We start from the raw sequence: 26,054 nt of genomic DNA, 5'->3' as shown, positions 1-26,054 counted from the left end.
AGATGATCTTCCAAGGTCCCTTCCAACCTGGGCTGGTTCATGAACCTCAGCGAGAAGAGGAGGTACCCATTCAACATAACCTCATGACTGACCTTTCCAACAGTCACACTAAATGCTCACTGTAATACGATTATTGAGATTCACAGCAAAACAGACACTAAACTGTAGTGTAAGAGGCAAATTCAGCTTGCTGAGGGAAAGTCCACTCTCTAGCAAGCTAGGCTGTAGGGTTTCTGTGGGGGGTTTTCTTTTGTTTGTTTTGTGTTTTTTTTCTTTTAAACACAGGAATCTCCAAGATCTTGACAAGGCTGGTCACTGATTACCATGAAACTATGACTGGGCAATTATTCTCCAGATCAAATAGGAGCTTAGCATCTGGAGCACAAGTAAGAGCTACTTACTGGTTTGGGATTGACTTCAGTAGAGATGAGTTTTAAAAGGCAATTTAGGAGTCTCTGCTTGTGAAAGGTGGTACAGGCAGGAACAGCACTTGACTCAGATGTTTGCTCCCTGGCATCCTGGGTTTCTGGCTCCAAGACAGCCAACCAGTCATATTCCAGCTGCAACTTGTTCGGTTTGCCCATCATGAGGTAGACTTCAGCCAGCGTAAGGCTCTCAGAAGTTCGTAGACTCCATCCTTCTTCTCTAACCTGTTGAGAGAGCCGGCTTGGGTCATCCTTGAGAGACTTTGTACTAGATTGTCCCTGAGGTGGAGGTGGAATTGAGGAGCCCAGCTTCTCTTGAGAATCCTCCATTACTGCATCTGGTATATCCTTGGTACAAGCATCAAGCTGCTGGCCCTGGCTGTGGCTACCCTGAGTTTCGTATCTGGATGGGCCACTGCTGGGGGAAGCCACACCACCTCTCGGTAGCTGTGAGTAAGAGTCAGACATCTCTGCACTCCTCCCACTTGGAAAAGTCATGGGAGAAGCATCACCAGCTGCTGGAGCGGAGTCTTTCCCATGCAGTTTGTCCGTGCAAGAACATTTCTCTGGGACGATCAGGTCCTGACAGGATTTCATGTACCGTGGGAATGGATCGAGCAGAGAGAGCTCCTCCACATCAGGGATCTTGCTGCAGGCACACGCCGCGCTGCATGACGGCAGCGTGGTTGCTTGCTCACTAGCCAGGGCCTCCCTGCCCTCCCCACAGAAGGCCACCGAGCTCAGCATTTCGTGGTTCCCTCCTGGATCTTGAAGCCCGGAAGGCAGTTTTTGGAGAGAATTAGTGACACCAAGATTTGAGGCTGTTCCTTCTGCCAGGCCAAGCTCTGTGGCACCATCTTCAGCGCTCGCAGAAACTTCGGCTGCAGGCTGAGACGTTCTGCTTGGCTCTGTAGTGCTCTCCACCCTCCCAACACCCTTACCTTCTGTTCCCCGCATGTATTTTAGCTGTCCCCTAGCCGTCCCCTGACCACTCTGTATGCCCAGAATTTGTGCAGGGGGTAGTAAGTGAGAGTCTTTTGTGTTCTGTTTGCATTTGCCAGTTTCCTGCCAATGCACTGTGCAGAAAGCCTTGGAGTGGACCACTCTAGCTACCCCAGGCAGCGGAGTGAGTGTACAGTTCTCTCCTGGAAAGAGATGGAGCATAACTTTTTCCTCAGAAAAGGTGCCTCTTGTTTCTGAGTCTCTGGAGTCTTGAAGCTGCCGTTCTTCTAGTGTTTTACGCTAAAAAAAAGATACGTCAAAGAATACAACAATCATCTGCACCCTCCAAACAAGCACCTGGTAGCGTATTCTGCAAGTTTTAAAAAAAAAAAAAAAAAAGAAAAAAAGAGAAGGAAAAAAAGAAGTAGTTGATCAAGGACATGGTCTCTACTCAGCATAGATACGAAGACTCTCATGATCAGAAATTAAGTCCTTTAGCGATGATACGGACTACACTGAAGATCTGCTAAAAGCACAAACTGTTCCAGGCAAAATCATTTATCTCTACTTCACACACTATCATAATTGTAAAAAAACCCAACCAACTAACAAACCTACAGTAAAACCAAATCCCTACACCTCTGCATAGCAAACCAAACTCCCCTTTCTGTGCAACAACCTCCCATCTTACATGTTCTGACATCCTTCTAAGCCTCAAGTGCTATGTTGCTATTTCTTCCAGGCTTGCAAATTAAAAAGGAAAGCCTGAATTAAAGGACAAAGAACAGGCTATAGCATACCAGTCAACAGGAGAACAGAACAGCTGTAAACTCACATATCCTTTTATTTCATGGATCAAAGTTCAGAGGTAGGGATATCTCTTGTGTCGTGCGGCTCAGCACACAGATACACAAAATGTAGCAGCAGCCACCTAGACAAGAAGCTTAAGCCTTTGTTTGGTGAAGCTGCACAAAACAAGTGGAAAGACTTGTCCTTAATCTCTTTGTCGAAACTGGAAACAATTGTCAGTTATTATCCAGGCTTCTATGGTGGTCCTCTATCTCTAATGAAACAGACTAAGCTCCCTGTTTAAGGAAATGAAATAAGGGCAGAGAGCTTCATTTATTACTTTTTAGGGGATAAGAGTAGAGAAGAGTTGAGGTAAAAGTGGAAGACAATGGGATTTTCCATGACAGATTCCACTGGTGATGCTGAGATACTGACCTCTACACCTTTACTAAGCACGGGCTGGTAAATTTATGAGGTAGAATCACATTTCTGATGCAAAAATGAATTTATGATAGGAAGGGAACTGCTCTCAGGACACAGAATACAGAACACACTAAGCAGAAAAAGGATACAATACGCACTTCATGGAGAGCCCACTTCTGCTTCAGGAACTCAATGAGGCTGGAAACCTTCCGATGTAACTCCACAATCATCCTGCACACAAGATAAAGCAAGGGAACAAAGAAAAAATGTCAGCAGAAGTTCAAATCACGGCCTCAATGCTAGAACGGAAATTAATGGAAGAAACTTGCATTCCGTAATAGAAACACAGAGAACACACCTGCCACTCCCAAGCTTTAAGACAAAAAGCCTTAGAAAAACAAAAGCATATGTTATTCCACAACTTTAAAATCTAAGTAACTCACAACTGAGAAAAATCTAAAGGCCTGTCAGCTAAATATGACTGCCATGATTCAAGATCCCAGTTTCTTCAGATGGAAGAAAAAGACAGGAAAAGATGGCAAGATTTAGCTAAACTGCAAGAGTGCAGGCAAGACACAAAGCTACTACACAAAGTATTGAAAGAAAGAGAAAAGGAGACACAAAAAACTCACCTCAAACATTTACTTTTTGCTCTCAAAGCGTTTTATAAAACAAAGCTAATGCAAGAAATGTTCATTATCCTCTCTGCATGATCCTTGGTCATGACATTGAAGTATTTTATTCGAAAGAACAATCAATATCACAGAGACCTCTTGTTTTCTGCCCTGAGTTTTGGACTAGACATAAGTACTCAGATGTACAGTCATTCATTACACTTAAACAGCACCAACCACGTTTTGCAGGGAGGAGATTAAGCTATAACTTCCTTTCTGCTGTGTTGCAGTTGACACATTCAGACTCTTACCACAGGCACCTCTCACACTGTTTTACTTTCCTCCCCTGTGCCTCTGGTTCACAGTACATTCAACGCAAGTTTTTAGTAGAACTAAGGCTGCATATTTCTGAATTACTTGCACTCCGCTCTGACAACTGGGTTTAAGTGGTGCAACACATACCCATCTCCAACTCCGGTAGCTCCTATCATTACTCAAATTCAAAGATATAAAGAGCAATGGTAATCTGATTTTCAAGTCTCGTATCTCATGTTTCCAACAATTCTGTACGTCGGTTGGACAAAGTCTTCAAGGATAAGTGCATTTAGGCGTATATCATATATATGCCGTATCAAAGATGAACTGCCCTGAAGAGCGAGGAAGATGCCAGAGTGCTGCTCATATACTTCCTTGTTCTATTCTGAGCACCACAGTCAGTCTTTCATTACCTAAGACGTGGATTCTGGGCAAGACTCTGTACTCGAGCCCACGCATGATTATTTCGTGGCTGCAACTCCACAGGGACCTTGAGAGGAAGACGTACTGGCTTCTGGTCCTCTTCGTCACTAATGCCTGAGGGCAGATGAGGCAACAAAGGGCAAGGTCAAAGCCAAGCTCAGTCAGAACACTACATGCTCAGTTACATGAAAAAAAAAAACCAGCATCAGACATCAGCATCACCTACAGGCAACCAAGGCAGCTCAGCATCACCAGCAGAGCCAGCTTCCTCAGATTATTCCCTGTTCCAACATATTTATTCTTTTCCTTGGACACTGCACTAGTACTGGAGCTTCCAGTGAAAAAGCAGTGTGAAAATCAGGCAGCTGTAAATTTTGAACAAGTACAGTATTTCAGACCTTTAAGCTGCATTAATTGTCCTTATAGGCAAAGAAAGGAAAAATAATAATTAAAAAAAAATAAAAATAAAAATCGCACATCGCTGAACTGGAGAAGGTAAAAAAATGTTTCAAATGCTCAGTGCTAGAGCCCATACTACTATTTATTCACTGGCATAAGGGATGAAACTTCACATTTAGCTAAAGCAGTAGTGATCTCGTCTGGCATAGCTATTTCCTCTTCAGTTTAGTTCGTGACATACTCCAAGACTGAGAGAGCTGGGTGGGTCCTGAAATTATTGGGATTATACAAGCAAACAGGATAAGTAAGACAATAGGGATGTATCTGTGCCCAATATAAACATTAAATAGCAAAAACTCCCCTGCCACTCATGTACACATCCAAACAGTCCGACTCTCTCTCATATTCGTCTGACCATCTGTTAAAACCTTTTCACGTTCCAGCGTCTCTTACTCACCATCTGGATCACAGAGTTTTTTCAAAGCTCTGCACATCGGAGCCTTGATACGAAGGTTTCTGCCTTTGTAACGAACAGTCGTTGCCCTGAATACATTGAAAGAGAAGTATTTACAGGCACCATTAACAAAAGTTTGTGACTACATACTTATTAAGGACAGAGTTAAATATAGTCATGGCTATAGGAATGAACAAAGAAATGTAAGAGTTTGCAGATTCACAAGATCATTCACAGAACAGAAACACTGAATGACTCAAGTTGGAAGAGACCTTAAAGATCATCTAGTTCCAACCCCCTGCCATGGGCAGAGACACCTCCCACCAGAGCAGGAAGCTTAAACCGTCACCCAGCCTGGCCTTGGGCACTTCCAGGGATGAGCATTCACAGCTTCTCTGGGCAACCCGTTCCACTGTCTCACCACCCTCGCAGAAAACAACTTCTTCCTAACACCTCATCTAAATCTACCCTGCTGCAGTTTAAAATCACTGCCCCTCGTCCTATCACCACAGTCCCTCCCCAGCTTTCCTGCAGCCCCTTCAGGTACTGGGAAGTCGCTGTAATGTCTCCCCAGAGCCTTCTCTTCCCCAGGCTGAATAGTCCCAACTTGCTCAGCCTGTACTCACAGTGGAGGTGCTCCAACCCTCTGATTATCTTTATGGCCTCCTCTGGACCCTCTTCAACAGCTCCATGTCCTTCTTGCGTTGAGGACTCCAGAGCTGGACATAGAACTCCAGGTGGGTCTCACAAGAGCAGAAGAGAGGGGCAATCTTTTCAATCTTTTCTACCATATTACTTTATATTATGAGAAATGCTACTCTTGTGACCCTCCTCTTCCAGACTTTCATGAAACACTGGGCTGTCCACTGAGGGAGGGATTGCTATTTTATAAAGTAGACCAAAATTATGTTGAAGCGTACCCTCAGGGACAGTTCCTTCATAAAAGACAAGTCGTTTTACTTTAGTCTCTGCTTTATACTCCTAACTCTTAATATGGGAAATGTCTCAAGTTTTTAAAGAGTTTTTCATTCCGGAATATCAGCACGTAACTGTTGCAGACATGAGGTCTAACAACTCGTGCAGGAATCTAAACAAAGTAACTTTTACAGTATGATTTCAGTGGCTTTTAGCTTCAACACCACATTAACAGCTATAAAAACCCTTAAAAGCAAAAGGCCATTTTTGTCTTTGCAAAGAGGAACTATTTGATTTCTTCATTCAGTCAACCCTGTTTTCTTTTTAGAGATTTAAAAGGCAGGCCCAGACCCCAAAGAAGTACTTACTACCTACTTCAAGTAATAAGGATCATCTAACACAGAAGTACCAAGATTGCAAGTAAAATGAAAGAAATAATGGAGAATATTTCTATAGCACAGGAAAAAATAAGGTCCTGCTGTAAGGAAGACAACGTCAGGGAGAAAAAGCACTTGTTGATACTGCTAAGAGGGAAATTGTCAGAAGGGCGGCAGAAGAGAAGCCAGGCCTGAGAAGATGGAGTTGATGAGGTGAGCAGCTCGATAGTTTCAGTTACCCAGCTGTGAAACTTCTACAGATTTAGAATATCCTGGAGCCAGAAGGGCAGATTTCCTCAATCTGCATGGCGCTCGAGGGAATACACATTCATCCTCACTCTTTCTAATGAGCTCTGACACAGAAGTAGTGATGACTCAACTAACAAAAAGAGAGGAAGGCTCTCAAGAGCTGAGGAGAAACTACCAAGAACGCTACTTAAGAAGAAACAAAAAAGACCTGAGAGCTACTTGCCTGGTTTTAAATCTATTTCCACATCTGCAACAACACTACAGCTGCCGTAACAGAAGCATCGTTATTACCTTTCCTCTTTCAACTTAGCCCTAATGTGAACTTCTGGAAACTTGAACTGTTTGGAGACAGTGGGTCCCACCAAGTACAAGGGTCAGTCTCTGCCGGTGTGAAGACTCTTAGAGGAGGGCACGGTAACACTTTGGCTACCCAGTCAAATGACATAAGGTAAAACTTCCTCGTGGTCGTTGCAACAGACACCTTAGCCTTAACACACGAAGCTCAATATCCTCTTGTCGCTATATCACAGTGCAGATTTTATTTAAAAAAAAAAAATCAGCATTTTTTTAGAAAACAGATCTGAAAAAAAGTTTAGTCATCTAAACTTTTATACATTAAAAGAAAAAAAAGTTTAGTCATCTAAACTTCTTTTTCTTTTCATGTGTAAATCAACCAGTTTTAGCACAAGTGAGGACAAGGTCTGTATGAATCAACCCAGACTCACTCATGTGAAGTTAACAGGGACTGCAACGTATAAAGAAAGGAAACTCTTCTGCTGCTCTCAAATTCAGCTGGTCAATGTTCGGACAACTTCTCTCGAAGCTGAACCTTTAGGTAGAGAATGTCCATTCTTCTTCACGAGCCCAAACTTTGGTTTCAGCCAGCAGTCAGATGCGGCAGCCCAACACAAAAGGGCCCAGTACAAAACCTGAGGGATTTGGCAGAACCTAGAGAATTCGCAGTATATAAAATCTCTAGATACTTATTACAGTTTGTAATAAGTGCTTATTTGTTCTGTGCTTATTACTATTTCCTCCAAGAACATTAACTGAAAAAAAAGCTGAGGATAAAAAGTCTTCCACTTTTACCACAGCTCCTAGAAGTCTTTCTTCACGTTACATAATTTTACGCTGAAGTAACAGATCCTTTTGCCTTTAACTACAGGGATTCAGTGAAAGCTACATTTACTCTATCACCACTAATGCTGTTGACCACACTCAGTAATTTAAAAAAGCTCATCCTGAGATGATAGGACATATCCAACTACTAGAAAATGCAAAGTCTGGGAACGTGATGGAATGGTTGTACAGAAAACACTGCTGCATGAGCACACCAAAATTCTCGTCTTCCTTGTTCCTGCACAGAAACCATTGCAGCACGACAGCAATGAGGACTGCTGCAATGAATTCTTTGCTTAGAAGACATGTCTAGATGTTCCCTTCTGTTCCAGCAAAAAACACAGTTTCATAATAGTCTCATAGAAAATCCACTAAAGTCAGTGAAAATAAATCCAGTAACTCAATGCACCTCGAAACACATTGCTAAACTGCAAATTTACACTCCTTTAGGACAGCAAATTTGTTTGACTACTTGAGTGAGCTGAAAGTCTCCTCCTGCATCTTGGTTTTAGCTAATGCAATGCCTTTCGATCAAATGAACTCTTGAAGGAGCTGCACGGAAGTGAAGAGTTAGAAATAGCATTATCATCATTATTATTATTACTACTACTACTACTACTATTTTAACTTTTACAGTGTCAGGGTGTATGAAAGAAGGGCTTTATGGGGAGAACGCTACTTCTTAGCTTAACAGATATGACTATATATAAAGCAGACATTGTTCTGTCACATGAAGTGAAGGTGACTAAAAGGGCCTGAACGCTCAGAAAGGCTGTTCAGTCCACGTAGAACAGCTGAGCTAATTTGCCTGGAAGAAAGAAGGAAGAAAAGCACTTCTGTTCACTTTTCCTATTTTCTGTTTCTCTTAACCTAACCATAAACCATCTATTATTGAGTCAGGCTTCCTGGCAGTTGTTCCTGATCAAGTTGTCTACCACCTCCTCAGCCACCCCTTGGCTTGCAGATATCCACAACCTGTTACCACCACAGAGCATGGATCGACCTTGTAAGCTCCTGGCTGCACTTCTCTCTGTGCTTAAAAGACAGGGCAGGGAAATACCCATCTAGGACAAAAGCCATGAAAGTGTGTAAAAAAAGTCCATTAGGGAAAAGCAATCCAGGGCAAATCTCATAAGTTATTCTTTAAATTAATATAAAATTAGATACATTTGATAAAAATTGGAGTTTCTGAGTTGAAATCCATGGTCAGGAGGCTGGAAAAAGAATAGTTCTACTAACTCAAAAGAAAAGCACAGTAAAAAGCCTGCAATAGAACTGCTCTTAGCTTAAAAGTTCTTAGTTCCTTCTCTTGTCTTACCTGCATCCTGGATGCTTCCAAATGCAGAAAAGGGTAAACCTTACAACTTATTCTACTGATTAAGAACTACTAGTATAAGCTGACACCAAGAGCATCTTCTGCCTACTTAAAAATATCAGTTTTGTACACAAGTTGTTCCAGGATGAATCGCTATTTTATTATGAGGATTTTCAGGGTGTTACAGATTCCCCTCAGCACGCCAAACAGTTTTTACAAGGAAATCGAAGACAACGAAAGACCACTCCCAGTCCACAGAAAGCACACACAGGAACCAAACCTGTGAGAGATCAGTGAGTATCTGTTAATTAACGGGCTTTCTTGTGGTATTAAGAGACTCTCAGGTTGGAGACATATATACTAACAGACACCAAGTGGTACTGTGCTTTAACTCTTGTGTATTTATATTTCTTTAGTTATATGTTTGCTGTGTGGTTTTTTTAACTCCTCCACAAATCCTACAGATTTGAAAAGACATCCAGAAAATATTTGTATTTCCTCAAATGTATTTTTTTATTAAATGCAAAGATCGCTGCAAAACCTAGGTTAAATAAAAATGTTTCACTCCTAAAAGCGAAACAGAACAAAAAAGCTTTGGGTTACATTTATTTAAGTGGGTTTCTGAGCAGTTCTGATATACTGCTCTTTGTTTCTTGTTATATATCCTGATCACACAATCCAGTGACATCTTGTTGCTGTGAACAAGAACTAGCAACAAAGGACTGGACAGAAAGTGACTTGGATTCCCTGTAAGTTCTAAGGGAGCTTCGTTTCACAGATGTCCTGCTTAGTGACTCTGAAAGCTTCCTGAAGCAGCTTGCAGACTATTCAGACCTGTTAGAAAAGCCGACAGAACAATTCCTATCTTCCTCTCGCATTCACAGACATCTAAAACATGGATCAATTTTCTAAAAGATACTCGATTCCTTCAACTACAACTGTACCAAAGGCTATGGTCTAGAGCCTGATTTTACACGGTACAGAAATTCTGGAGACAAGTATAGCAGGGAATGGCCTTACCTTCACTGACCAAACCAGGACATTCCATGCAACAATTTTGTCATTACTTGAAATAACCAGTTAATTAAGTTTTCAGGCACTACTTAGTATCTGTGACCAGGGTTATAAGCTCAAGCATAAACATGTTTTTCTCATGAGCACCTCACAGAGTCATTTGTTTTTCCACACACCAGGGAGTTATTGCAGAAAGCCAGAGACAACATAAGCAAAACAAGCCCTGAATTAGAACGTGTTAACTCAAGGGTCTAGAGTCATCTAGAACATCCTGCAAATAAATTGTCAAGTAGCTCCTCACAATCTTAGCCTCTCTTGACCTTTCTTACCAATTAAACGAGGCTAATGTGTACTGACCTTCAGCAGAACATCATGGGAGTAATGCATACTCATATTCTCCATTTTTAATCACTTTGGATTCACTTTCACTCAAGACTTTCAACACAATAACAAGCTTTACAAAGCATTCTGGCACTTAGAGGAAAAGGAGGAGCATCACACTTGAAGGGAACATGTTGGGAATTGAAAAAAAAGGAACTGCTTACAAACAGAGAGGGGAATCACAGAATCATGTCATCACCAAGCAAGATGAGGAGTTTAATCCAATGAGATATATGCAACTTGTTTGCTTGTGTGAGATATGAGGCTGCCCTGCACACACAGGAGATGAATTCAGATAGTGTAGATATCCGAGTGGTAAAGACGATCAAAACGTTAACGGTTTTCCTGTGCAGTTTGCTCTGTTTTGACTGGCAAGGTTTACCCACCCAACGGGGCAAGAGATCCAGGAGAACAAGGGAAGCAAAGACATGTTCTCCATCTGGCAGGCAAAAAGCCTATGCAAGAGCAACAATTTCTGAACTGACAGAGAATGTTAATATTCTGTACGCTTTTGGTTTTAGTTAGAAGATTAGCATTAGTATTTCCAAATGCAAAGACTCCTGTTTTCAGAATGGTTTGTTACAAGACTGGCTTTTACAGAATTAACATCTCAGATTTACAGAAATCATTAGCCTCTATTAACAATCAATTAGAACCGCATCATGCAAAGTGCAACACTGATGCTACAAGCTTGCTAAAAGTCACTCTCATTTATTATGGTTTAGTCTACTTGGATGATACAATATTAGAAAGGCTCTCCAGTACAAGAGAGAGAAACCAAAATGCCCATATCCTGAACTGGAGAGATATTCAGACACTAGGGAAAAAAAAACGCTCATCCCATGCCCATTTTAACTGCTAACTCCAATTCGAAGAAGCAATCTGCTTCAGGAATCATTTTGTAATACAAAAAAAGCCCCACACACAGCGCTAAGATTTTCTTGGAGTACAAACTCCAAGCCAAGTGGCAATTTCTCTTCTAATTTAGAACTTCACAGTTAACAAAAGACTGAACAAGTGATTTTTATAAACAATCCCATTCAAGACCTGCAATGGGAGAGCACACCGTACAAAGGGCATCTCCCAGGAGACATAAGGTTAATAAACTGGAAGGAACTCGTTTGGAGTAAGGTGAAGCAAAAAAGTTAGCAACTGCTGAGTGGGCAAACTCTTCCTCCTGTTTACAGTGAGGTTTACTTCATCAGTAATTTGTCTGCTAGAGTGAAGCACCATAAAAGCACAAATGCCAGAAGTAAAAAGGATCTTTAACAGACAGAAAATGATAATATTTTCAGAGACATGATGAGGACAAACCAATACTTGATGACTGATGCCTGCTTAATGATCACACTCCTTAAAGTAATACCCTTTGAAAGAGATTTCAGTTTAGAATATACAAATTCTAAAAGTAAGACTACACCAGAAAATTTTATGTATAAATATAGCAGGTATTCCCCCATTTCTAATACTTCAGCAACTTCTAACCCCTTCTGTATTCTAAGAATTGCCACAACTGAACATCCAAATTCCATAACTCTTTCTTGAAGCAAAAGAGAACACTTGTTCTTAAAGTCAAGCAGATGCAGAAGCAACTGGAGGGCTGAGGCCTGTGGCGTACTGGAAGTGTTGTTTCAGGTCGGAAAGTCAGGACTTGGGAGCACTGTTTGGAGATGAATGCTGACAGCAAAAAGACATTGAGGTGCTGGAGCGTGTCCAGAGAAGGGCAGCAAAGCTGGGGAAGGGTCTGGAGAACAAGTTTGATGAGGAGCAGCTGAGGGACCTGGGGTTGCTCAGCCTGGAGAAGAGGAGGCTGAGGGGAGACCTTCTCGCTCTCTACAACTCCCTGAAAGGACGCTGTAGTGAGGTGGGGTTGGTCTCTTCTCCCAGGTAATGAACAACAGAGTAAGAGGACACAGTCTCTAATTGCACCAAAGGAGGTTTAGATTGGATATTGGCAAGAATTTCTTTACTGAAAGGGTTGTCAAGCACTGGAACAGGCTGCCCAGGGAAGGGGTGGATTCACCATCCCTGGAGGGATTTAAAAGCTGTGCGGATGTGGTGCTCAGGGACATGGTTTAGTGGTGGACTTGGCTGCGCTGGGTTAATGGACTTGATCGTAAAGGTCTTTTCCAACCTCTCATTTCATTACCCTTTTAAATTTCATCCATCATTTCTTAATAGTAACAGTTAATAGCTTCATGGAAAATACAAGAAAAAACACACATACAAAGCAAACTAAGAATGGAAAATGTCAAACTGCAGCTCTAAAAGAGTAAGAAGTGCCCCCCAGACCCTGGATGACCAACTCAACAAATCAAGCTGCTGAATACTGAAACTCTTAAAACAGGGTTGTTAAGTTTTTACTTACCCAGCTTGAATGAGCTCATTGAGTTTAGCTGCATTCTTGTCATCCATACCTTTACACAAAACAGGACAACACAATGAATTAAGATTTAAAATGATACAGGCATGATCTTTTTTTGTGTGTCCTGTTTGGTTTTCAAAGCTATTACATTTTATTCTCACACAGGATTAATGTGCATAGATGTGCTATAACTTAGCCTTTCAGAACAGCTTCTTTTTTACATAACATGCAAGCTTTACATGATCCTCAACAGGAAAATCGTATTTTACTTGCAGATAAGTGACCCTAGTTTAGGTGCTACAGTCATCTTGGGTTGCTGGGCATTCACCTGACACTGCGGTATTAAAAAGAAAAGCTTCATCTTCCTGCTCAATCTCTGTTGCTAAGGCAGCACAGCATAAAGAAAGGGCATCAAGCTCTCACAGTGTTGAACGCAATAAAAAAGAAAAGTAAATAAAAATAATAAAATGCATATGTAACCCACACTTTTCATCTACGCATTATGCAGCACATTTTTTAATTGACATTATGGTAACTTGATTTATATTCCCTATGGTAGTTAGGCTTAAATGTATTTACTGAACAATTAATCTCCCTCTGACGATGCTCAAAGTATTCCTGACATGTTTTCCTGTCTCAATAGTCATCTCAATTTCTGGGAAGACAGGACTGTGTGAAGATCGCAAGAGGAAAAAAAGGAGAAAAAAAAAAAAAAGAGAGGGAGAGAGAGAAACTACTCTCACCAGCTCCAGAGCAGGCCTCTTGAAGTGGGTGCAGAGGCTTGCGCTGCGCTTTTGGCCTTGCAGGCCAGAATTTTCCAAGTGACAGTGGTTAAAATACGTAACCAAGAACTAAAGTTATAAAAAGACAGAAGCACAGAGTATGCATCTATTGCCATGGCGACTGTGTGAAACCTGAATCCCAGGCACAGCAAGGAGGGTCTGTTGATGCTTTTAAAACAAGACAGGGATACGGGCAAGAAACACGAATGCTGATTTCTGCTGACAATGCAATCTGTCTTATCCCTGCACCTTCTTCGTCATGCAACTGTTGAAAATTACTCCTCCAAGATGAATTAACACTCTGGAGATCTTTGAACAAATAAAGTCAGCACGAACATTCACAACAGTCTTGTTTGTGACATTACAATAAAAATTCCAGTTCAAGAAACACTGCATAAAAAAGCCAAAACCACGTATCTGCCAAAATGCTATGATTCTATTAGGAATTGTACACATCCACTCCTTAAAGCTTTCTTGTCTTCTTCACTTTGCAACTTTTATGACTTCCCAACAAAGTGAAAGTATTTTGATGACTTTTTCATGTTTCATAAGTTAAACAAAATGTGTAGAAGATGCATTATAACGTAACACTGGCTCTACTTATCCAGTAAAGTTATTTTTTATTACAATTTGTAACACTTTTTCACCTTTGGGGTTCAATAAGTAGATTTAGAGAATGACTTAGAGAAAGGCACCATCCCAGATTTTGTCTGCACAGTAGAAATAATTGTGGGTGCAAGTGATATCGCTTACACGATTAATTGCTTCACTTTCAAGAATAACAGATAATCTAAGATGCATATACATCTACCTGTCATCTGTGGGTATTACATGCACTGCATTCCACAGATAGAAAAAGCTAAAGGAATCTGACAAAGAAAAAGAGAACTAATGCAAGACTAAGGTGGTATTTAAAAATAAGACATTTAACGAAAAAATACCACAGATTACTGCAACAGAACACAATGAACGTAAATTCTGAGTAACTCCAAAGTGAAACTACACTAGACATCCCCAACTTCAAGAGCAGACACTTCTGATTTTACCATATAAAAGTAATTTTAAGTAGTTAGTACTCACATCCTCCAATCTTCTTCCTTAGTTCCCCATAGCAGATTAAGCCATAAAGCTCCAGGGAGGATTTTTTCAGCCCTTGAGAAAACACTGAAAAGCAGAGAAGGTATAAGTGAGACACAGATTGCAGATAGTCATCTCATTTTCAGTGTTGAAATGACTCGTGTTTCAGTTATGAGATTAACGTCTTACCAAAGGGAAGACTAAATTCTGTTTCCAAAAAACACTATAATGAGTCAGGTTCACCAATGTCCTTTCGGTGACTTAAATATCAGGGAAAAGTAGTATTTTTTAAACTATAAAACCACCCAAAGATGCAACCAATATGCAAAATAAAGCTAATTCATAATAAAACTTACTCTAGTGTAACTTAACCATTAACAATTTTTAAAAGAAATACCCAGATGCCTCCCAAAACTCTTACAGAATTCTTTCTTACATGAAAATTAAGAAATAGGGCTGAATTTTCCAGAAAACGGAGAACATCATCTGTGCACGCAAATGCAACTTAGAGATTTAACACAAATTGTAGATTCTAAACTGTTATGTGAAGATTTGCACGCATTTTATCCAACTTTACAAGGTTTGGGGATTTTTCCTCTCATCAACACACACAACATGGACATTACTGCTTACAGATATTATGATAGCAAGGAAAGATAGTCTCACGGTTTACAAACCAGAGACAGTATTTATTCTTGCCTATATTCATCAAGAATGAACTGACCACATCATACCACATGTCAATCCTACTGTTAATACTGGGGAAAAGAGCAGAAAAATGTTTCCTTGAACCCAGTCAGTTCCTATGAAAGCAGCAATACAAACACTAGCTTTTGAGGTGTATTTTTCAAAACACCCAGGAACCTCAGCAAGGCCACATTAACTAAAATAAGACATGTTCCCAGACATTCTATCCAGCGGTTTTATTTTCTCCCCTCCACCATTCCTACTCTCCATGATGGCACTAAAAGGCAGGACTCGAAAGCTCACAAGACTCTGAGCTCTATGCAAAGCCCATTTCGTTGCATACTGACCGTTATCAAAGTCAATGTACTTCGAGATCTTGTGCCAGGTGCGGTAGTAGAAGTGGCGGACCTGCTCCTTATTCTTCACCATGCTTGCCGGTTTGCCTTTCTTCTTGTATTTCAGAGCAATGTTGTTCTGGATAGCTTCAAAGTCCTTCCCATGCTGAAAAATACATAAAACAAATCCAAACGCTCAAAATCAAACTTGGTATCTTTTCATGAGACAACTCAAGCAACGTGAGGGACTTCAGTGTTCTCAGTGAAATTTATATTTCAACTGCCATAAACAAAATTCGTGAGTATCTGAACTCAAGAGCAAAAGAATGACACTGGTTTCCCTTATTTTATATCAAATGCACTACACATCCCAAACAAATTCTTGAACTGTTTGAAAATAAAAACTGTTTCGTGGTCAAAGGCTAAATAAAGCACCTACAATTCTTACTAGAACAGAACCTGTTCTCTTATTCTCTATTATTACAGCATGAGCGTGTTGCTTTTAAAAATTGAGATGGGGACATCTTTTATTTGAAACAGAATCATAACTGAAGTGTAACTGAAATTATTATAAATATTCACAAATAAAACTCACAAGCATTTCCTGTATATTTCAAAACAAACAAAAAAGCATGACACTTGAAATCTGGCTTTGACTGACAACTGTTTTACAGCCAACTGTACAGACACTTAAGCACAGACAAATGCCTGCGTGTACGTATGTGTTTTGCTCCTGCAAATCTCAATTGAATCAATCTTCTTCAGGACTATCCAGACACTAAAGGAAGCTCGTTATCTTCCTCTACACGTACCTCATACAGTCCCTCAAAGAAAGTGTTTTTGTCCTCTGTGCTCCATGATTCCCACTGCCGTCTGACCTTCTTCCCTTCCTCCTTCTCTCCAGCCGAGGAGCCCAGGTTTCTTGCTGTTGACTTGGAATTCCCAGCAGGGTTGTTGGGAGGAATTCCTGATGTGCCACCAGATGCAGTCCCTCCATTATCTGCTGCTGCGAAAAAACATGACCAGGGAAAATATTAAACTAACAGAAGGATTCATGGATAGAAATGAGGGAGGAACTCAAAATTTCCTTCTCTTTGCCACTCTTATCTATACAAGGGGTTTTTTCTCCAAGTTGTTCCACCTGAAATAAAATACGGAACTAACAAAGTTTGTTTTAAAGACATGTTGAAGGTTTGGGCTGCGCTAGTCACTGAACACTGACAGACGCTCTCTAACCTCTCTCCCTCCCCAAAGGGGAAGGGAAAGGGAAGGCAGGGATTGGAAGAGAAAACTAAATCAGCTTTAATAAGCAGTAATAGAACTAATAAGCATATAATTAAAATAATGAACTACATACAAATACATAACATTCTGATACTGACCCTGACTCCCCCCGACAGCAATCCCCACTGGTGCTGCTGGCTCTGCCCCAGGGCAGCCCCAGGCTCAGCAGCAGAAGGGAACCGGGTACAGCGACTTGATTTTTAGGATCAAAGGCAGAAGACTGAACAGAGCCCTCCTCAGACCTCAGCCACTGAAGAAGAGGCCTTTAACCCCCGCGATCCCTCAGTTTTATACTGAACATGATGTATGTGGAATGGAATGACTTGCTGATCATCTGTCTGTTCCTCACTGGAGGTGCAACCTTTTCCTTTCCTGTGACCCTTTCACTTCCCAGCACCGCCACGGTGGCACACAAGATCCAGCAGTGACCTTGGTCACCAGAGGAGCAAGTGGCAGCCAGAGCCTTTCTGCAGCCCCATCCCTGGCAGTGGCTGCAAACACCAGGCGTTATCACCTCCAGCAGCAGGCACTGTCTGCCCAGACAGGCTGCTACCTTCAGAGAGGGCAGCCTCTTAGGAGAGACTGAGCCCAAAAGCAAAATCACTGAACAGAATTGGTTCTGTTTAGCTCAAACCAGGACAAGATATAAAACCTCAAAGAGCAAAAAACAAGGACAAGGTTTCAATGGCTTTATTTTGCATTTATAGAGAAAAGTCAGATAAGGAGGAATATACCAAAAAAGACAACACACTCTGACGCTTACACACTGCTGTGCTCTGTGGTTGCCCCTCTGCAGCTGAGGGGAACTTCTAAGCAATGCAAACTAACAACCACGAGAAACTACACCTAATTTCATAGCCCTGTCTTTAGTCTTGATCCTACCACCTCCAAAATAATGGTGGTAATGAAAGGACTGAAAGACATCTACCTCAGTTCATGGCATGAACAGAACAAGAATCTGACCTTCAGTATAAGAAGCATCCTGTCCGATGCTCAGCCCACCCAGGAGAGTGCAAGATGTCCCACAGATGGCAAGCCCCAACCCCTTCTCCTTCCCCAAATCCAGTTGGGGCTATTGGAAAGAGGCACAGACGCATCAGCCTGATTGTACCTTTGTCAGTTATCAACACCCCAAAGAACAGGGATCAGAAAAAAAATAAAAAAAACAACCAGAAACACTAAACATGAGAATCAAGCCTGACAGAACTAAGAGAGTTTGCTGCTGATGCAAGCAGGGGACAAGGGAAGAAAACAGGTTGGAGAAACTGCCGGAAGGTGAGAGCTACATAGAATACAGTGAGATTCCATCCATGCACCTTAACTCAGAAGAAGCAATCTCTTTTTAATTTGAAATCACCTCTGTAACTATTAGTCTTTCAAAGACCTTTTAATCAACACAAACACTATCAATCCACCTTAAACTTGCAAAACATGAAAAAGAACTGGACATTTAGACGAAAATGCACTGAAAAACAAGTTCTCAAATAAACAGCTATTCTACTTCCCAAAGCCTTTGTCAGCCACTGATAAAATAATTGAGAGTTAGGTAATTTAATTGCGGTACTCTGAAGGTAAATCCTTTATAAAGAAAAAAACAAATATAAGAAAAAACTGAGCACTTTAACAGGTGGCTGAGAAGAAAATCAACACTTTTAAGACACAGAATTGCTTCTTTATTCTGCAAATGTCAGATTGGAATATCACAATTTGCATAGAAAAGAAATACATGTCTTAATTCAAACACATCAGTTCTCAATCTCAGTCCACAGCCTCCTGTTGCTACTAGCTCCCAAAGCAAAAGACATTCTCCATCAAAAGACACCTCCAGGATTCTATTCCAGTCACTGTTCTGATCACAGACCTCTCACTTTCTGACAAATCAGAGGACCCACGAATGCAGGGCTTGGGGGGTTCGTTTGTTTGGTCGGATTTTTGAGGGGTTTGGTGTTTTTTGTTTCATATCACTGCATATACACTTAAACAAATAAAAACCCTGTATGTCAGCTGCCTGAAGTTCAGATCTGATCAAGGATTTTCTAAAGACTGTACTTGGTACACATGAAGTTCTCGTTGTTAGAAAGCATAAGAAGCAAACATATCACAGAGGACTTGAAATTTTAGTATGTAACAGACAAAATGATCAGAACAGTTGTATCAAGGACATGCTAAGTACTCTACTGACTTAACATCTACAAAGGATACAAAGCTTATAATTGTTCTTTTTTCCTTCTCATGTATGTACTATTCTACACGACAAACTGTATTTCTGGGAAGTTTGTCAAAGTCTTTCTTGTTCTGAAGACAACTAAATTACTTTCCAGACCATTGTTCAGAGTATACCAAGATATAAAAATTCTAATAGTCTGTCACCTCTACAGAGATCTTATACGTAATTCTCCAGGAATACAGGAGTTTGCCACATGATCCTTTTCCATAAACTTTCTTACTACTCTGCATGGTAATATTTATTGCTGGATTACTATGATCCACCCTAGTTTACTGGATCTGAGTACGGCAGTGGAATGCAGTATATTCCAAAACACGGTATTAGAAGGCAAAAGGCAAAAGAAAAAGTAAAAACAGTCATACATCATTAAATTACAGCCCATAAATTCATTCTTTCAATTTCACTGAAACAGATTGTTGTAGCATACAAAACAAGTAACAAGTTTTCATCCCCTCACTAATGATAGATGATGATCACTAATTCCAAACAATAGATAATTTAAAACTTCAGCAATGCACAAAACCAAAAAGGCCTGTTGAGACTCGCTGTACCATCACTGCTGCAGAACTGCTGGAGAGAGGAAGGGGACTTACTCCAGCAGCCTGCTTAGTAAAGTTAAGTCATTTCTAAAAGGAGAACCCTGCAGACGAGACAAAGACAAGATGGTCATTCTTACTCTGTCTGCTTCTCCTGCATCATCCAGCCACCGGAATGGAGACCCTTGCAGCTACGACAACTCCGCTGTTCCTCCAGGATGCTGGAGAACACCAGCACGTGCTTATGAGGTACAAAGCAGTGAACCTGGAAGGACTCAGCATTTCCACTCAGCTTGCAAAGACATCAGGTTTCTGAACTTGGTATTTGAACTATAACTCCCAATAAAATCATGGAACAGAACACTAATGTTTCAGCAAAACTTACTCATTCCTTTTATCCAGTGCTCTCTATCCATCTGTACCCCCCGTTACTAGAACATCAGTTATCTGTGAATGGTGTAACATTATCTCAAACTACATTTTCTGTAGGAAAAGCTGTCTTTGCAATTCTAAGCAAAACACAAACACTTGTAAAAATTTATATAAGGGATTTAAAGACTGAAATTTAAAACTCTGATATGAAAGTGACAAACAATGGAACACTGCATATATCAAATAACCGAGTCACTGACAGCATCAGTGTCTTATCGTGGCTACAGCCATGAGAAGTTCTTCCTTCCAGACTCTGTGTAGCACTTGAGTGTTTGCTTTTCAATCTTCCACTGGCAGCTCTTACGTGCCAGCTGATTCATATCTTCTACAGCAGCTTCCACACCCACTGGAGCTGGAGTTCACAGAGCTAACCCCCACTACACCCATGTATCAACACGCTGGTTCTCTGACTGGTGTTCCACAGGCTTAGCCTGCAAAATCTCAACTTCTTCAGGAGTCACCAGCCAACGGCAGGTGGAAGATCTATCAGGGAATACTTTTATAAATGAGACTTTCATAAATGTGAGTGCTTCACAAATGCTCACATGCCACAGGCCAAATGTGGAATGTCAGGACATCAAACTTGCTCCCTAAAGCGCAGGATGCAAATGCCAACTTGTAACATGCCATAGAGTTTCCTTCAGAACACTTTTTCATCTCTTTTGGGTTCTGCAGGAGCCAACAGCAAGGCTAAACTGTACAAGATCACCTTAAAACGTGGTTTTGGTAAAGACTGACAGATCTTTGAATGAGTATCTTATTCTCACGAACCCGTACTAGTGGTCAGCACTCTCGTGAAACAAACGTCAAAGCATCTGTTGCCCACAGAGCAGGGTAAGGCGCTATGACCTAGACCTTCCAGAAAGCTCCAGATGCACTCTGCTGTTCCCATGACAGAGCACTCCTCAATGAGCACTTATTCCTCCATTTTAACGGAAAAGCAGCTGAAGACACGTCCAAACTTACTTTCGATCCCTTGGTAAACAAGCCCTATTTCCAGCCATGTATTTTTCCAACGGCACATACAACACGATGTACTTCAGTGAAGAAACAAACCGGGTGATCCCACAGAAAGTCTGTGCTTCGGGAATTTAAGGCAAGTCACTAGCTCTGTGGAAGCACAACCTAAACAAAGCGGCAGGCTGGATCCAGTTTGCTTTCATCTCCAAGGATTATAGCTGAGAAGAAAATATGGATGAGAGGGGCAGACAGACAGATGCATTCCCTGGAAGTCAATGCTTCATTCTGAGTACTAGCATTCTAACTGGAAAACGAGTTTCTACCTTGTGTGCCTCCACAGTAAATAGCGCAGACTCCTAAGAAGCGTAAGTCCAAGACAGCTTATTGCTATTGCACGGTTATACCATAGAGCATTCTTGTCATGAATTAACATCCCAAGTTTTAAACATAACAGGTAACTGTCCTACGCGGATGCAGATAGTCTAGCTTCTTTGACATCTTATTGTTTACTGCGCACAACCAAGGCGCAGCTGAATGTGTTTAAATATACACAGCCTCAATTATCAACAGGAGCCTACCAACAAAACTACACTGAAGGCTTGATTTTCTACAGGCAGGACAAATTTAAGCTATCAAATGCAGCACTAGCCAAGCTAACCAAGCATAGCTGTGAAAAATAAACATTGTTTATTATAAATTTGGTTACTTCCCCAGTAAATCAATACTCTCTTGCTCTTCTATCAGAAAACACGCTTAAAAGCCGAGTATGAAGTTCCACCTAAACCATGTGGCTGTGCAGCCAGGCAGCTCTGGAATTTCAGCACTTACTGCACAGCGCACACGAAAAAACCCTCCTCTCGTGGTGTGGGGTGAAACACTGCGGAGTTCTGGTCCTGAGCCCCTTTCAAAGAAAGGGAGGGAGAACCGTGGTAAACGTGAGGGCAAAGAATGAAAGCAAGCATGGCCGGGTAAGACAGAGGGAGAAGAACCGAGCATAAACAGGATGGCCAGAATTAAGGAGAATACTGGCGTATTACACACTAGTAGTTTTTAAGCAGTCACTCACAAGAGAAATGATGCCGGAGAAATGACATTTTGAATGAAAGTTACAATACATTCTGCAGCATTTGAATTTGGGAAGATACAATAAAATCATACTGTAAATACACACAGCAGGCCATGGTATACACATCCTCTCCACAGGAGAAGACAGTAGTTAATTCAATCCACATGCTATGGGATATGCAACTCTGGTGGGCTGCAACAAGCTGGGCTGCTTTCTATCAAGTCTTCTATGATGTCAAAAAAAGGAATGTTTTAATTCCAGTAACACTTTCACCTGAATAATTCCTTTTTTGAGGAAAGAACGGCTTATTACTGCAGAACAAGTTCAAATACTTGTTTGGGCCTTTCTACATATTTTATGAATAAATCTAGAGCAATGGCATGAAAGACATCTTCAAGCTTCAGCTCATCACCATTAGACTTTGTTACTAATTCCTCCTGACTTCATTCTGCATTTGGGAAAATGTATAAACCCAGAAAAATGTAAACACTCTAGTCCAAATTAAACCTACAGCACATGATGGCAATGTACTCTGCATTTGCTTTTACCAGTACGCTCACAATGTACACAAGCACATCCCAACCACTCTCGCTTCACAGAAAACAGCCCCGAAACGCTCCTTAAACCTGTGCTCAGCAACCATGCGGGGTGTTTGTATTAGAGAAGTAAACTCTCAGAAATATCTCTTTTTCAGCAACCTTATACTGGTCTGCTTCCTCCCTCTGCTTTTGGACTCTCATAACAAACCGCTTCCATCCCACTATTCTTTCAGGTGTATCCCCTGACTTCATACAAGTTACTTTAAGACCAACTTCCAAGCATCTGCACTTCAAAAGGCGTGCGTTAGTTGCAGTGTAGATGACAAACTGGAAAACACAATAAAAAGATGACTGATGTTTGAAAACACAATAATAATCAGCCTAAAAATGTACACAGATTTAGCTATTGGTACAGGAAATTTGACAAACCTTTCAGCAATTCAAAACTGCTTGGCTGTTTGAAGCGAAATAGTTTTCACACTTGATCCTGCCACGCTACTTTCTAGGTCATATTTGCCCTAAACTTAAACGTGCAACTCAGCAGACAACAGGCAAGAGATCGAGTAATCTGAAAATTAGCAACATGCTTATACATTCTACTAGGCAGAATTTGAGAATTATTATGAACAATCTTTCCTGAACCATAGTACGGCAAAGTCGAAAAGCCAGCAGCTGCTGAGTGGGCAAGCTCTTCTTGCAGTTTACAGTAAAGTTTCCTTTATCAATAATTTGTCTGCTACAATGAAGCACCCTAAAAGCAAAAGTGCCAAAAGTAAAAAGGGATCTGTAATAGACAGAAAAAAAACCCAACTATTTTCAAAACTCTTTCACAGGTATGATTAGGACACGCCAATGCCTGCTGTGTAACTACAGTTTGAAATAAATTGAGTTTATGGATTACACTCCTTAGTATTAGCTTCTGAAAGCACTTCCACTTTAGAATACACACATTCTAAAATTTTAAGGGTTACATAGCATTGTTCGAAGACCTTGACAGAGTCAAGGCAATGGTTTCACTGGGCCACGCGTAAGCACGGTAGAACCGGTCCTGCTAACCAACGTTAAAGTTCCCTTTGCAGCCATTGCCTGAGCCATGACACACGAAATGGAAAAGTTGCCACTTTTCAGAGCTGATCCAGGGCACGTGCATTTGAGCTTTTTTAGCATTTCTATACTTAGCCATGGAGGAAGAAGTGGTGGGACAGCAAGTGGAAGGATTTAAGCCCAATCTTTATTAGTAATCAATTACTGGAAGCTCCGAGACACTTCGCTCAGCCTGCAGAGCCCTGTAACCTCAGATCACAAGCTCTTCCACCAGGGAGAAGTCAGGCAAGCCAGGAAAACCTCTCAGTATGCATCCCTGAATGTAATGAACTCAAAGTAGAAAGGATCCTCCTGCATGGCTCTGTTTTCCACCACCTGACAGTTGTAATCTCAACTGAATCACTGAAATTACCTTTAATGCGTTCACATCCAAACTAGCCAGGCCAAGCTGTGGCTGGTCGCACAACTGAAAAAGCAAAAGCCTCATGATAATCCTACCACCGTCTACCCCCAACGACTTACAAAGTTTCCCCCAACCTGACCACACAGTCAGGTGTAGTGGTTACAAGCACTACCCACGACTGATTACTGAAATAATATTTTCTATTCTGCATATAATTTTGTTAGTTATTTTGGAACGTGAATTGCAAAATAAAGTTTGCATTTCAATAGTGTCGAAATGCCTAGTTAAAAATTGTTCTGCTGCTCTAAAACTGCAATGTTTATGTACAAATATAAACATACGTGCACAAAGATATGTGTGGTTTTGTATATACATGTACACGCTTGCAAAACAATGAAATAATTTCAAATGTCAATGTGTATTCCAAAGAAACACCTCCTCACATTTAACAATATTTACGACCTTCAAAATAATTATCTGTACTAACCACTTCTGTGTATTCCGGTTTTTTATTTGGTTTAATTTTTCTCCCAGTTGCATTATGTAGGCCTTTCTGTTCTATCCTCCAATATCACACAGAGGAGCTTCTCGCTTAAAACAAAAAGTTTAAGAGATTAAAGAGGATTTACTCTTACAGTATTACAAAAATACTTTAGTCAATTACATAAACTAACCATCAAGTAACCAAGTTCAAGACTTTTTAAATGATATGGCAACGACTAAAATATCACAATTTGCACTGTGCACAAAACTGTCCTAATTAACCTAACGTCCAGCACGTGCATACCACTGTAACAGACCTACGAGTGAGGTAATCGCCAAGACACATTTACGCTACGTGGACTTTCATTTCATTTTAGCAGACAAGAGTAAATCTTGTTATCTCGAACACTGAAGAAATCGCCTTTCTCTGAAGTTAAAAGAAAATAACATTTGAGTACTTTTGCAAAAGGTATCCAAAACTGGTCTCCAGTACAGCTCAACTACAGTGCCAGGTGTCATCCTGTAACTGCTGAGCACACACAACAGCACCAAGGTATTCAAATATCTCTGCTGTCTCCTAGCCACTCAAGTAAGGAGCAGCTTTGAAAAAAAATAATCAAGTTCTCATCTATAATGTTAACCTGAAAAACCACATGTATGTATGCACACACAGATATTCAGATGTATAGAAAACAATCTTAATAACACCTCAAATTACATGGAAATGCCCAAACTGTTCTGAAACAGGACTCACAAAACCTTAGAGACAGATACGTCCATGTGTGTATTTCAGAGCTGTTTCCAAAATAGTTCCTTGGATAAAACAGTCATAGAAATAATTCGGGGAAGTCAATGTCTTGCAGGTTGGTTTTTTTCCCCCCTTTTTTAACTAAAACCCAGCGAACACCTTGTTATCATCCAAGAGCAGGATTCAGAGTGCAGCCACCTGATTACACAGCTAGCTAGAATCTATTTCCCAACCAAAACACAGGAATTTCCTAAAACTCCAGAGATGAAATGCAGGAATTAAAGGTTTGCTTCAGTGACGGACATTTTTTATCCCCTCCACGTACCCACCCAAACCCCTCATTTCTGTGAGCACGAAGGGGAGAGAGGAAAAGCCGAAGCCTTGGGACACAAAGAAGATTTCAGCTGCTGTGAGAAACGAGCCCCGAAACACCTTCCCCCAAACCAAACAAAAGATGGCACCTCCAGGAGGAGAATGACAGGCCCTGGACCCACAGGTATTGCCGGCCCCGGGACCCCAAGGTGACCCCCCTCCGGCCCCTCGCCCGCCCATGTGAGGGGGGCCAGGAGCCGGTACCTTTGCTTTTCGCAGCGGTGCTGCTGCCAACCGAAGAGGATGCCTGGGAATCCTTCTTCAGCCTCTTGCTCTGAGGTCTGACGCTGGACCTGAGAAAATGATGCTGGTCCTGGCTGTGGGAGGGCTGGAGGGAGGCCGGGGCCTGCGATAAGCCGGGGTTCGGTGGGGGGCTGCTGTTAGTGTTGCTGTTAATAATCTTCTCTTCTTTCTTTGTGCTGCTGCTGCCTGGAGCTGCCTCTCCTCCTCCTCCTGCCCCTTCTTCTTCCAGGGACTCCTCATCTCCTCCTGCTCTCTTGCCCAGCTTTTTCACCCCTTCCTCCCCGCTGCTCTCTCCCAGTTTCACTGTCATCCTGTCG

General features: G+C 41.3%; 1 protein-coding gene across 1 annotated transcript in view; it reads right to left on the bottom strand.

Moving 5' to 3' along the window:
- CRAMP1L (Crm, cramped-like (Drosophila)) overlaps window positions 1-26,047 on the bottom strand; it is a gene marked incomplete at its 3' end in the record, with an annotated part of 34,908 nt that extends 8,861 nt beyond the window's left edge. The window contains exons 1-9 of the mRNA XM_009872407.1: window positions 25,699-26,047; window positions 16,213-16,406; window positions 15,413-15,566; window positions 14,382-14,465; window positions 12,523-12,571; window positions 4,788-4,873; window positions 3,922-4,045; window positions 2,729-2,810; window positions 402-1,667 (exon numbers count right to left, since the gene is read on the bottom strand). Of these exons, the coding sequence (XP_009870709.1) occupies window positions 402-1,667; window positions 2,729-2,810; window positions 3,922-4,045; window positions 4,788-4,873; window positions 12,523-12,571; window positions 14,382-14,465; window positions 15,413-15,566; window positions 16,213-16,406; window positions 25,699-26,047 (2,388 nt within the window). The remainder of the gene's footprint in view (window positions 1-401; window positions 1,668-2,728; window positions 2,811-3,921; window positions 4,046-4,787; window positions 4,874-12,522; window positions 12,572-14,381; window positions 14,466-15,412; window positions 15,567-16,212; window positions 16,407-25,698) is intronic.
- Window positions 26,048-26,054: the final 7 nt, after the last annotated feature.

Source organism: Apaloderma vittatum, unplaced genomic scaffold (genome assembly GCF_000703405.1).
Source record: "Apaloderma vittatum isolate BGI_N311 unplaced genomic scaffold, ASM70340v1 scaffold1907, whole genome shotgun sequence".
NCBI lineage: Eukaryota > Metazoa > Chordata > Aves > Trogoniformes > Trogonidae > Apaloderma > Apaloderma vittatum.
Note: the sequence above shows the minus strand (reverse complement) of the source record. Positions and strands in the feature narration are given on the sequence as shown.